The following is a 13,151-nucleotide window of genomic DNA, read 5'->3' on the forward strand; positions in this document are numbered from 1 at the left end:
GTCACGGATGAGGTATGTTCTTGATCTATTGGATGAAACTAGCTTGTTGGGATCTAAACCAGTTCATACACCCATGGATCCTAATAGCAAGTTAGTGCGGGATATGGGTGATTCGCTACCTAATCCTGGACAATACCAGAGACTTGTTGGAAGGTTGAATTATTGGCTGGATATATCTTTTGCCAAAGGTGTTGTGAGTCAATTTCTAGATTCTCTGAGGACAAGTCATTAGACACAGTAATTCGCATCTTGAGATATCTCAAAGGTGCACTTGAAAGAGGTCTTTGATATCGTGATCAGGGTCACACTTATATCAATTGATATACAAATGTAGATTGGGCTGGATCGTCTTTCGACCAAAGATCCACAACTGGGTACTTTATCTTGGTTGATAGTAATTTCATTTCTTGAAAGAGTAAAAAACAAACTGCAATGGCAAGGTCAAGTGCTGAATCAAAATATAGAGCTATGATTCACACTGCTTGTGAACTTGTCTGGTTGAACAATATGTTGAAAGAATTGGGTGTTTCTCATTCTCAACCTATGAAGTTGATATGTGACAATCAAGTTGCTCTTCATATTGCCTCCAACCCAATCTTTCATAAGCGGACGAAGCACATTGAAATTGATTGCCACTTTGTTCGAAAGAAACTTGTGCAGAAGCTCATTACAACCGCTAATGTGAAGTCGAGCATCCAGCTTGCTGATTTGCTACCAAATTGTTAGGGGTGCTCGTGTTAAATTCATTTGTAACAAGCTAGGAGGATATGACACTTTTGCTTCAACTTGAGGGGGAGTGTTAGAGGTTATTTATGTCTTTTAGTATTATTATTACTGAATGTTCTAGTATGTTAATTAGCGGGAGTTAGCATGGGTATTATTGTCATTACAATGTATTTAATTTGTATTATAAATAGAGGAAGAGACCTATTTCAAGTTAGGTCATTCATTTTAATCAAATCTTAGCAGGGTTAGCCATAAAAAGGCTCCTCAAGAATGGACCTTGACTAAGTATTGTTGGGGCTTTGTAGACACTTGCTCCTTATTACACATAATAAGTACTTAAAGGGCCTCAACCAAATACAAGTTAACCTTATTCATCAATTGTCCCATGTCAAAAGAAAATATAGAACACCAGCCCACTCCTAAGCCCTAGCTAGAAGCCCAAAGGTGCCCAAATATCCTTCTCCATTGCTGCTCAGCCTTGAAATCCAAGCAGTCAACCACCCTCTCCAACAAACTGATCCTCGCAAAAGGACATCATCAAATGATCATAATGGATATAAAGGTCACCATTTTCAGAATATGACGAATGAATCAACTCTTACCACAACATTCTACCCACTCCCTTCTTCACATCCGAAAGATGACCAACTTACTTCACTGGAACAAAAAATTTACAACTTTCTTGTTGACTGGAGCACCACCCAATACCAAAATTTCCCCAATTTCTTCTACAAAAGCTTGATATACATTGTTGGTCCACAACTTATTAGCTTAAGCTTTAAAATAAAGTGATATCTAACATGGTATCAAAGCTAGTTAAAACAAGATGTCCAGGGATTTAGCCTTGTTGCCTGCATTTATTATGTGGTGTTTAAAAAATTATTTTATTCCCTGTAATGGGTGTTATTTATCGTGTGTTTATCTCTCCACGTGCTGTCAGACTAGACATGCAAGGGGTGTGTTAAAGCTTGATACACATTGTTGGCCCAAAACCTATTAGCTTAAGCTTTTAGGTAAGTAGTAATCTATCATCTTCCAACAAGAAAATCATTCAAAACACACACAAGTTGATGAAAGATATTCAAAAAACCACTAAGAAGCCACCAAAAATGCCTCCCCCAGCCTCTTCCAGTAACAAATTGAAAGGTTTGCCATCAATGTGGACATTTGTCGAACCGAAGTCATCTACCATACCATTCAAAATTCATTGCTAAGAACATACATACGGCAAATTGCTAAGCGGTAAAAGGAAAGAAACGAAAACACGTGCCATCTCTACTACTTATTAATTAGAAATACAACATAGAGTCTTAGTACTAGATAAATGAACTAAAAAAATGGAAGAAAAAGAGCAACATGAGTCAATGCAAGAGTACAAGGTGGTGGAATTGGAAAGGAGAGAAATAAAGGAAAATTTAAAGATAAAACAATCAAAGAGGGTGATTGGACAATAGGGGATAATGTAAATGCAAACATCTTAGAATAGGACGGCTAGCTCAATTAAAAAGATAGCAAAAGAGATTCTATGTGAATCTAGAGGAAGGTTCTCAGGCAATAAAGAAATTTGATGTTGGGATCAAGATGTCCAAAAGCTACAAAAACAAAAATAATTTGGTAGAAAACATAGCAAAATTGTAGAAATATATAAAATCTTGCAAAATATAGAGAGGCAACAAAAGATGCAAAAAAGACTACTAGCTAAGCTAAACATAAAGCTTATGATAATCTATACGCTACACTAGATATACAAAAGAAGGGGAAAGAAACATATATGAACTTGCTAGAGCCAGAGAAAGAAATTGCAAGGATTTAGGTAATGTAAAATGTATAAAAGATGAGGTTTACAATGTCTTGGTTAAAGAGAAACACATATGTTAGGATACCAATATACCACTTTATCTAAAAGCTTAAGCTGTTAAGTTGTGAGCCAACAATGGATATCAAGCTTTAACACTCTCCTATATGTGCAACCAACAACACGTGGCAAGATAAACAAACAATAAGTAACACTCATTACAAAGAGTACAATAATTTTTTAAACACCACACAATGAATGCGGACAACAAGACTAGAACCCGAGACCTCCTAGAAACTAGCTCCGATACCATGTTAGAATACCACTTTACCAAAAAACTTAAGTTGTTAGGTTGTGGGCCAACAATGGATATCAAGCCTTAACAACATAAAGAAGAGGTGGCGAAGATGTCAAAGTATTGTGTGAATGGCCGAAATTGTCTGGCCTTGAGTTCTGTATATTATATATATAATTTACAAGAATGCTATACAAGGAAAGCGAATAAGTTCCCGCATGATTCTAACCCTATACATGTAAACTATAATTTGTCAAATAATGTACGCTAATTGTACAGAATAATGAATGGAGAAATAAAGAAATAAATGTGGACTGAAATAAGGAAAGAAATGTGGACAGCAAAGCTTTTGTTGTCCGTTGTTACCCCCCCCCCCCCCCCCCCCCCGGGGGGCGGCCCCTTCAAATTGATGTGAGTTGATCAACAAGCATCAATTTGCTACTTAGGAAGTAATGTCGATGATGAGTGAGAGTCTTGGTGAAGATATCAGCAATTTGTTTTTCAATGGAAATATGTGGAAGAGTGATAACACGAGCTTCAAATACTTCACGGATAAAGTGACAATGAACATCCGCTCGTGATAGACAGGATTGGCCGTGATCTGAATAGCACTCGTATTATCAGCATGTAAAGGTGTAGGATCAGTCTCAGAAAAATCTAGCTCAACAAGCAAACCTCGAAGCCAACTAATTTCAGACCAAGCAAGAGACTTCGCCCAATATTCAGATTCCGTAGATGACTTAGAAACTCTGTCTTGCTTCTTACTCTTCCAAGAGATCAATGCATCACCCAAGAACACACACCAACCAAAGATGAAGCGACGTGTATCCGCACAACCAGCCCAATCAGCATCGTTATAAGCAGCAAGGCAAGTAGAATTTCCTGCAGGGAAGAATAAACCACTGGCAAAAGTGCCCTTCATATAGCATATGATCCTACAAACAAAAACCAAATGAAGATGACGAGGAGTCTAAAGAAATTGGCTGACTTGTTGTACAGCAAAAGAAATGTCCAGTCTAGTAATGGTGAGATAAACAAGGCTACCCACCAACTTCTAGTATAAATTGGGATCAGCAAATAAGTCACCTTCCTCTTTGCAAAGCTTGACATTTAATTCCATGGGAGTATCAACAGAAGTAGCCTCCTAAAGGTCAGCTGTAGCCAACAAGTCACTAGCATACTTATGTAAATTGAGTGAAATACAAGAGGGACTATGTTGCACCTCAAGACCAAGAAAATATGTGAGAGACCCAAGATCTTTCATATGAAAGGACTCTGAGAGATGAGTCTTGAGCTGACCAAGTAAAGCAGAATGAAAATTGCAATAAAGTGGTGCATAATTTATCAAAATAGGCCCTCGGAGCTTGTTTGAGACCATAAAGAGAGCGACAAAACTCACACACATGTGAAGTAGGAGAGGGAAACAAACCCGGGGGTGGCTTCATATAAATACACTCTTTAAGATCCCGTGAAGAAAAAGCATTCTTGATATTCATTTGATATAGTGGCCAATCACTAGAAACAACAAGAGCTAGGATCGTAAGAACAGTAGTCATCTTAGCCACGGGAGCAAAGGTCTCTTCAAAATTGACACCATATAATTATTCCCAAGTGCAACAAGGCAAGTTTTGTAACGATCCAAACTTCCATCAGATCGGACCTTGACTGAGTAAACCCATTTGCAACCCAAAGGAACAATGGTGGGAGGACAAGGCTCAATGTCCCAAGTGTGATTGGCCTCTAGAGCGGCAATTTCTTCCTGCATAGCTCATCGCCAACAATCATGCTTGGCAGCGTGCGAGTAGGATGTGGGAATATCAAAATTGGACAATGTAGCAATAGGAGCTAAAATAGAATTGTTAGAACTGGAAGAGGGAAACCCATACCTATCCGGGGGTACAGACACTAGAGGAGAGCGACTTACCAATGGTTCTAAAGGTGCTGCAATTGATTGAATCTAAAGCGTGGTAGGATCAGATATCGGGTGAGCCACTGGAAGAGACTGTGGGTGGGAGCGTCTCGTATACACAATACCTAGTTTAAAGCAAGAACTGACTTGATGAAGATTCGAGAACTGCTGCTCAAAGGAGGGTAGAACCACAGTAGAAGAGGAGGGCACAAGAGACATAGGAAAGAAATGTTGATTTTCAAAGAAAATAGCATTCCAACAAATGCGTGTACGATGTAATGTAGGATCATAACAAACAAATCCCTTTTGACACACATTATATCCCAAGAATGCACATCGAACAAATTGGGTAGATAATTTATGTTGCTCATGAGGAGGTAAATGAACAAAACATACACAACCAAAGGTATTGAGGTTATTGTAACTAGGTTTCTTAGCAAATAAGCGAAAATAGGGAGACTCCATGAGTAGGACTTGAGAAGGTAAACGATTAATCAAGTAGCAGTTTTCAGAGCTTTAACCAAGAACATGGATGGAATAGAGGATTCTAGCAAGAGAGTACATACCACATCTAGGAGATGACGATTTTTGAGTTTGGCTACTCCATTCTGTTGGGAAGTAGCGAGACATGAACGTTGATGAATAATACCTTTAGAAACCAAAAACACTTGAAACTCAGTAGACAAATATTCACCACCGGAATTTGTGCGTAATGTCTTAATAGAAGCAAAAAATTGATTGTCAACATACGCTAAAAACTCAGTGAAAGTACAAAAAACCATAAATTTAGAGCGAAGAAAGTAGACCCAAGTAAATCTGCTATGATCATCAATGAAAGTCCCATAGTATTTAAATTTTTCATGTGAACTAACCAAGGAAGGTTCTGAAGCATCACTATGGATAAGATCAAAGCACTGAGAGGCTCTACTAGCATGCAAAGGGAAGGCAAGAGTTTTGCTTTTACCAAGTTTGCAAGAAGCACACTCAAGAGATAAAGAAGAACGTTCTTTATTACCAAGTAAACCAGAGTTCAATACATGAGATAAGATCTGAGTATTGGGATGGCCTAAATGACGATGCCACACCATACTAAGATCTGAAACATTATTACAAGCAAAAGACTTAATATAAGAAACTGAAGATCTGAAACATTATTACAAGCAAAAGACTTAATATAAGAAACTAAAGAAAGTGCTGGAACAGGCATAAGTAGTAGAAACAAGCGCCCCACTTTAGCTCCCTTCACGATCGACTCCCCCCGTTACCTAGTCCTCCACGACACAACCATTACCAAAAATATTAGCAGCACAACTGTTATCAACTAATTGACCAACAAAAATAAGATTTGTGGAAAGCTGAGGAGCAAGAAACACATTAGTGAATTTAGAAGAGGCATCTCTGACAGCAGCTATTGGCAAAAACTGCCATTGGCAGTTTGAATAGTTTAATGACCAGCGTAGGGCCGAACATGAAACAGACCAGTGGGATTATTCGTCATGTGATTAGAGGCACCCAAGTCCACGTACCAGAGTTTAGTAGAATTATTACCTTAAAACCCCATTGTCAATAATGCAAAATTAGCATCTGTTGCACCATTTCTGGTGTGCAGTAACTCACTACAGGAGGTGCAGGAATAGAGGAGTCACCTAAAGAAGAGCCAAGGTTCGCAGAAGTCACTGTGGAGGGTACAATAACAGAAGTCTGAAATGTCTGAGCCTGACGATTTTGAGAGCGAATACAACAATCTTTGATAATGTGACCCTTCTAGCAATAAAAGCAATATTTCTCGGAACAATTAGCAGCGATATGCCTAAATTCCTTACAACAAAAACACTGCAAGGAGCTAGAGTGCGCAAGCAGTCCTCGTCGTTGAGCAGCATAAACCACCAAGACAAACCCTGAACTACCATGAGATTGTTCCTAAGTAACTTGAGTACTAAGTCGTTGTTCTCCATGAAGTAACTAACCAAAACAAACATCAAGAGAGGGAAAGGGAGAGCGATTCAGCAAAGAAGACTGAACAGATTCATACTCAGGATGGAGTTTCACAAGAAACTGATCACAACGACTAGTCTCGTGAAGACGTTGAATAATGGAAAGAGAGGCAACAGGAACATCCGCGGTAACCAGATCAGAATATTCGTTCCAAAGAGTCAGAAACACCGAATAGTAGTCTTGGATGGAACAATTGTCATGTTGAAACATGGCAATCACATGCTCTAACTGAAAACGATGAGCACCGTTATCTTTTTTTTTTCTTTTTTGATCAAAGGGTAAATGTATTGATCAAAATGAATGTACAACTACACTGAGCATCCCCAGGTCAGAGAGGAACAAGGGTCCATACTTAGCTAGATTATGTTACATTTCAATATATACAACAAAACCTGGGCATCCCCAGGGGTCAAAATGACCAGTTCCAATATCTCAAAAGGAGAGACTACTTACATGAGGAGTTTATGCTAAAGACACAAACATCAGTTACATTAGCCTATAGCATACAATTCAAACTTGTCAAAAACAGCCCTACAAGTATACCTTTGGACCACACTGACAATCTCTGCGGGGGATATGACATGATTCTCAAATCTACATTTGTTTCTGAAGTGCCATATGAGATATATTGTTGCTGCCAAGGCAATTTTCTTTCCTGCAGAGTGGATCCCCTTACCCCTAGCTTCCTTGTGCAACCATTTAGCTGCAGCTTTGATGGTCGACATGCTCCTTCTTAAGCCCAACCAAGATCTGACGCCATTCCATACTTCAGCTGAGAATTTACAACTGAAAAATAAATGCTGCTATGTTTCAGTTTCTGTCTTGCAGTACACACAAAGCTGGTCAATTTCCTCCCCAACCACTCTATCACAAGTGGGCAGCTTCCCCTTCATCCCCAGCCAGAAACAGAAAGCATGTTTTGGTAAGTTCCCACTATACCATAACACCTTAGCCCACGGCACCTTGTGGCTTTTATTCCTCCAGAAATCATAACTCAGATGAGAATTATTTCCCCATCCCTTCATCATTTCCATGGCAGCTTCAACCCCTCCACAGGTCCCCACAATCTGATCCCTTATGGTAATCAGCTTGTTGAACAAAGGAGAAGCATTCTTCTTTGCTGTAGCTTCCCAGATGTTAGAATCGATTAAATAAATCTGGTGGATCCATTTGGACCACAGTGTATCCTTTTTAGCATGTATGTTCCATAAGGTTTTGGATAATAAAGCCAGATTCCATGTGTTCAAATCAAAGACTCCAAGTCCTCCCTCAGATTTTGGAAGACATATTTCCTTCCAAGCCACCAATGGTTTCTTCCTACCCCCCCCCTCCCCCCGCCCCAACACAAGAACACCCTGCAGAGTTTAATAATTTGGTTCAAAACATTTAAAGGGATGGGGAAGATCGCCAACCAAAAGCATTCCATCCCTTGAATAATTGAGTTAATGATTTCCAATTTCCCTGCATAAGACAAAGTATGCCCAGGCCATTTTTTGAATTGATTAGAAATTCGGTTGATCAAAGGGCCACAATGTGCAGCATTTAGCCGCGAGGATAATAAGGGAATACCCAGATACCTAAATGGAAAATCCCCAAGCTTCATTCCAATTAGATTCACTATGTTCTCCAACTCCTTGTCCTTTATACCAGATTGATATATATTTGATTTCAGGGGATTAGCTGCAAGTCCCGAGCAGCAGGAAAATTTGCTCAGACAATCCATTAGGTACTTTACATAAGTAGAGTCACCCCAAGAGAAAAGCATCAGGTCATCAGCAAACACCAGATGGGTAAGCCTCAGTTCTTCACACCTGGGTGAAATTTGAAATCAAACTTGCCTTCTACAGATTTTAGCAACCCCGACAGATATTCTACACAAACAACAAACAGCAGGGGTGAAAGAGGATCACCCTGTCTCAAGCCCTTCTTCCCTTTAAAGAACCCGTAAAATCTTCCATTCAGTGCAATGGAAAATGAAGTAGAAGTCACACACCCCATAATCCATGCAACCATTTCAGCAGGAAATTTTAACTGAACCAGCATATCATTAAGGGCCAAGATACTGAATCATACGCCTTCTTCAAGTCGATTTTCAACATACATCTGGGAGAGACTCTCCTTCTTGCATATCCCCTAACCAATTCTTGTACCAAATAGATATTTTCTACCATGCTTCTCTGTTTGACAAATGCAGCTTGAGCTGGGTTGATCACATCTTCCAGAGCAGGTTTAATCCTAGCTACAATAATCTTGGCTATCACTTTGTATAATACATTGCAACACGAGATAGATCTATAGTCACTTACTGAAGATGCATGACTGGATTTAGGAATCACTGCAATGATGGTGTGGTTTACCTGTTTCAGCAGCTTACCATGAATGAAGAATTCCTTGACAGCCTGTGTGAAATCATATCCAACTATTTTCCAAGCTTTTTTAAAGAAACCAGCAGAGTATCCATCTGGCCCAGGGGATTTACTATCACCAATGCTGAAAAGTGCATCTTTAATTTCCTCATCTAATAACGGCAGAACCATTCTCTTACTTTTGGATTCATTAAGAACAGACCCCTTAGAAATAACCTGCTTATCCACCTTCGAACAAAGCCCTTCCATCCCAAGTAGTTGTTTATAATAACTCACAAACTCCTGAGCAACCTGGTCATATGATTCCGTTTGGTCACCATTCTGTTTAGTTACAGAGGAAATATGATTTCTGTTTCTATTCCTTCTCAGCAAGGCATGGAAGAAAGAGGATCCTCTATCACGCTGCTTTAGGTACTTACATTTGGCCAACTGTGCAAGGAACATTCTGTTAGCTTCCTCTAACCTCAAAGCTTCCCTCTTCTTAACTCCCAGTTCCATTTGTAGTTCAGGAGATGAAGGCTCATCATGCACCTTTTGCTGCATTTCCAAGAGCTCTGCACTAGCTCTCTCAGCTCGAGCTGAGATATGAGAAAATTGGGAAGAGTTCAAAATTTTTAACGGTTTCTTCAGGGCTTGCAGTTTCCTTGTGAGACAGAATTGTTTACTACCCAATACCTCTGCCATACTTCCTTGAAAACCTTCTGGAAGTCAGTATGAGTGGTCCACATATTAAAAAATTTCAATGGAATCCTTCCCAGGTCCTGGTCTGAGAACAAGGTCACCAAACAGATAGAATGATCTGACAAAATACCAGGGAATTGGAACATAGCCTGGGCCTTCCAATCTGTCACCATCCATCTCTGATTAACCAACACTCTGTCAAGCTTGCACCATACATTCCCATTGGACCATGTAAGCAAGCACCCTGAAGAATTTAAATCAGTCAGCCCAACTTCATTAAAACAGTCATTCATATCCTTTGTTTCATACACTGATACAGGTACACCATTTCTCTTTTCCTCAGCATTAAGTACACAATTGAAGTCACCAAATAACATCCATGGGTCAGATGTAGCATTCCCAATTTGAATAAGATCCTGCCACAAGGCTCTTCTAGCAACCAGTGAGTTGAAGCCATATATAAAGCTTACCAGGAACATGTTCGAGGAAACCATACACTTCACAGTGCAATGCAGAGCCTGAGCACTCTTATGGAATTCCTGCAGCAGGACTTTCTGAGGATTCCACAAGACTAAAATTCTTCCTGCCATGAACTGAAATTTCTACCCATCAATAAATTTAGCTTATCTACAGACATTTTAGTTTCCAAGATCCCCATCACATCCAATTTATTCTTCCTAATGAGATCCACAATCCCATTTTGTTTCAGGGGTTTTTTAAGTCCCCGGATGTTCCATGAAGAGATTTTCATTGGACAGGATAAGGGCCAGGCTCCCCCCTTCTTATTTGGTTGAGTTGATGCCCCCCCCCCCCCCCCTTTTTTTTCTTTGCAACTTTCCTGTTCTTAACAACAGTACAATCCTCATTCATATCCTTACAGAGCTGGTTCTGTTTCTTCATCAAGCCACCCCCTTTAGGACCACCACAAGCTTGTAAGGCAACGACCACCTCCTGGCTTTCCCACTGGCTTTGCACAATAGCCTGATTCACATTCTTGCAGACTGGATCTTCCAAGTAACTGCAGCATCTCTGATTCTTTTCAACCCCTTCACCATATGGAAAATTGCTCCCACATCCCTTAGGAGCCACAGGAGACGGTTCTAAGCTAGCATTTACACCAGAGATATCAACACTTCCTTCCAATTGTTTTGCAACCTGAGGAACCAGAGGCCTAAACCCACAATTAGCTTCTGGAAACATCAGAGAGTCCATACACCCCAGGTTATTACATGGATCATTCCAAACACCTACCTTGTCCACTCTCATGCCAGGGCTATTCGAGAACCTTATTTGGGGATCCCCAGATTTTGCACCCTTGCCTCCCTGGTCTTCATTAGCAGCCCCATCATCCTTTACATTCAACCCTTCCATACTCACCCTATTACCTTCAAAATCCTCCATTGAGTTGATCACCTGAGCATCAGGAGAAACCACTGAACTGGGACCCCCATCCACATACCCCTTCGATCTACCAGACCCTCCATTCCCCTTCTTCAATCCACAAAAGTTTGCCGAGTGCCCTACATACTTGCAGAGAGTACAGAATCCAGGGAGGTTCTCATACACTACCTCCTGAACCAGTTCTTCATCATCCAGGAGTATTACCTTGACAGAGTGTCTTATTTCTTTTGCTACATCTACCTCCACAAGGACTCTCGCAAAAGATACTCTAGCTTGTATCGTTGTCAGTTTATCAGCACACATCGGCTTCCTCAATTCAGAGCAAATTTTACCCAAGGCCATTGGAGTCCACATTTCGATAGGTAGGTTTTTCAACTGGACCCAGACAGGAAGAGTAGACCTGTGCTGTGTTCTGGTCCAAACTGAAAATGATTTGGCATTCTCTTCATGAATAAAGTACCATGTCCATTTCCTCATCATCCTGAAATTTAAATACAACCCAGCCATCTGCATGCCTAATATAGTTGACTTTAGCTTTCCAAGAACTCACCACAGTGCTTAAGGCAGCCCTTCCAAGAAATTTCCCAACAAAATACCCCACAAGGCACCTTTGATAAGAATTCTACAGTCTGGATAGATCTGTTAACCTCAATTTCGCAGCTTGGCCATCTGACTGAAATGCAGGGATGGGAGAACACCAATTGGGATTCCAATTATTTGCAAACAAATCGGACCAGGGAACTTTCTTGTTATTCCTAATTATTGTTCTTCCATCCTCAGGTGCCTTTCCCTCTTTATCCGACATTATTCCTTCCTCTTAAGCTTATGGAGATTTAGCACAAGGAGAATCAGTAACCAACAGTCTCTCATCTCCCGACATCTCCTCATCCCCCCAGAATCTTCTCCCAATACATTCATTTCCATCAGTATTTCCCCCTGGAGAAGAATCACTTCCCACTAATCCCAGTGATTCAATTATTTTTTCATTTAGCACCATCAGAGTAGCTTTAGCTAGGTCTTCAGGCACCACAGACACCTTCCGACCAGGGTTCGAACATGCAACTCCGCCCAAACTATGCGGCAGAACATCCAAGAGGGCCACAGGGGAATGCAAACCTTTGGATTCATTGAATCTCCTTTCTACTTCTTTCTCCAGTCGCGAGTACTCCGCAAGAATTTCAGAATCTTTCTTTGCAGCCCACTCTCTATTTCCCCCTTTAATTTCAATAAATTTCAATACATCTGCAATCATTTCCTTTTAATCATCTTGCTTTCCTCTAACTATCTGTGCCCAGCAACCCGAGCTACCAGCCATTAAATCACAAAGAACAGTTCAAACTTCAAACCCACATAGGCGGGAAAGGAGAAAATTTGAACCAAAACCCTTGGATTACAGCCAAGGAGCCAGAAAATACTGAATCAACAATCCTGCAACCTACGATTGAAATCTACCTTCAAATCCAAACAACAAACCACAAGATTGCAAGAATCACCCTCTTTAAGTCCACATGGATTGAGCGGTGCGATGAGGTTGCAAGTTCGGGACAATATGTGGCTCAACTGAGCCAAGAAGCCAATACATAATCCGAGCATCAAGCACAGCCCATGAAGGAGAAGACGCTAAATCCTTGGATTTATCAGGATTGGGTGCACAATCCATGTCATCAATATGGCCCCAAAGATCTTTTCCCTTAAGTAAAAGTTCAAATTGAAAAGCCCACGTAGAATAAATGTTGCCCATAAACTTAGCACACACAGGTGCAGAGTCCACGCTAAATAAAGGCTAAAAAAAAAAAAAGGTCGAGACAAAAACAAAATAACCAAAAAACAAACTATGCAGAAAGACAAACAGTACCAGAAAAGCAAGAAGCCCAAAAATAAATCAACACAAATGAAAAGAAAACCGAGATCGACTTGCCTGCACTAAAAAAATAAATCGCAAACCAAGAAAATTGCATAAGGACGTCACACAACACCTCCAAT

At 40.3% G+C, this 13,151-nt stretch overlaps 1 protein-coding gene across 5 annotated transcripts in view; it reads right to left on the minus strand.

Annotated features, from left to right (window-relative positions):
* Positions 1 to 13,151, minus strand: part of LOC131149006 (probable LRR receptor-like serine/threonine-protein kinase At1g06840) — a 120,343-nt gene that overhangs the window by 71,448 nt on the left and 35,744 nt on the right. The window contains exon 1 of one of the 5 annotated variants that reach the window (XM_058099034.1): positions 7,264 to 7,445. The exons of the other annotated variants lie outside the window; for them this stretch is intronic. Within the exon in view, the coding sequence (XP_057955017.1) occupies positions 7,264 to 7,445 (182 nt within the window). Of the gene's footprint in view, positions 1 to 7,263; positions 7,446 to 13,151 lie in introns of those variants that run through there. 5 annotated transcript variants of the gene reach the window in all.

This window comes from Malania oleifera, chromosome 2, assembly GCF_029873635.1.
Source record: "Malania oleifera isolate guangnan ecotype guangnan chromosome 2, ASM2987363v1, whole genome shotgun sequence".
Classification (NCBI taxonomy): domain Eukaryota; kingdom Viridiplantae; phylum Streptophyta; class Magnoliopsida; order Santalales; family Ximeniaceae; genus Malania; species Malania oleifera.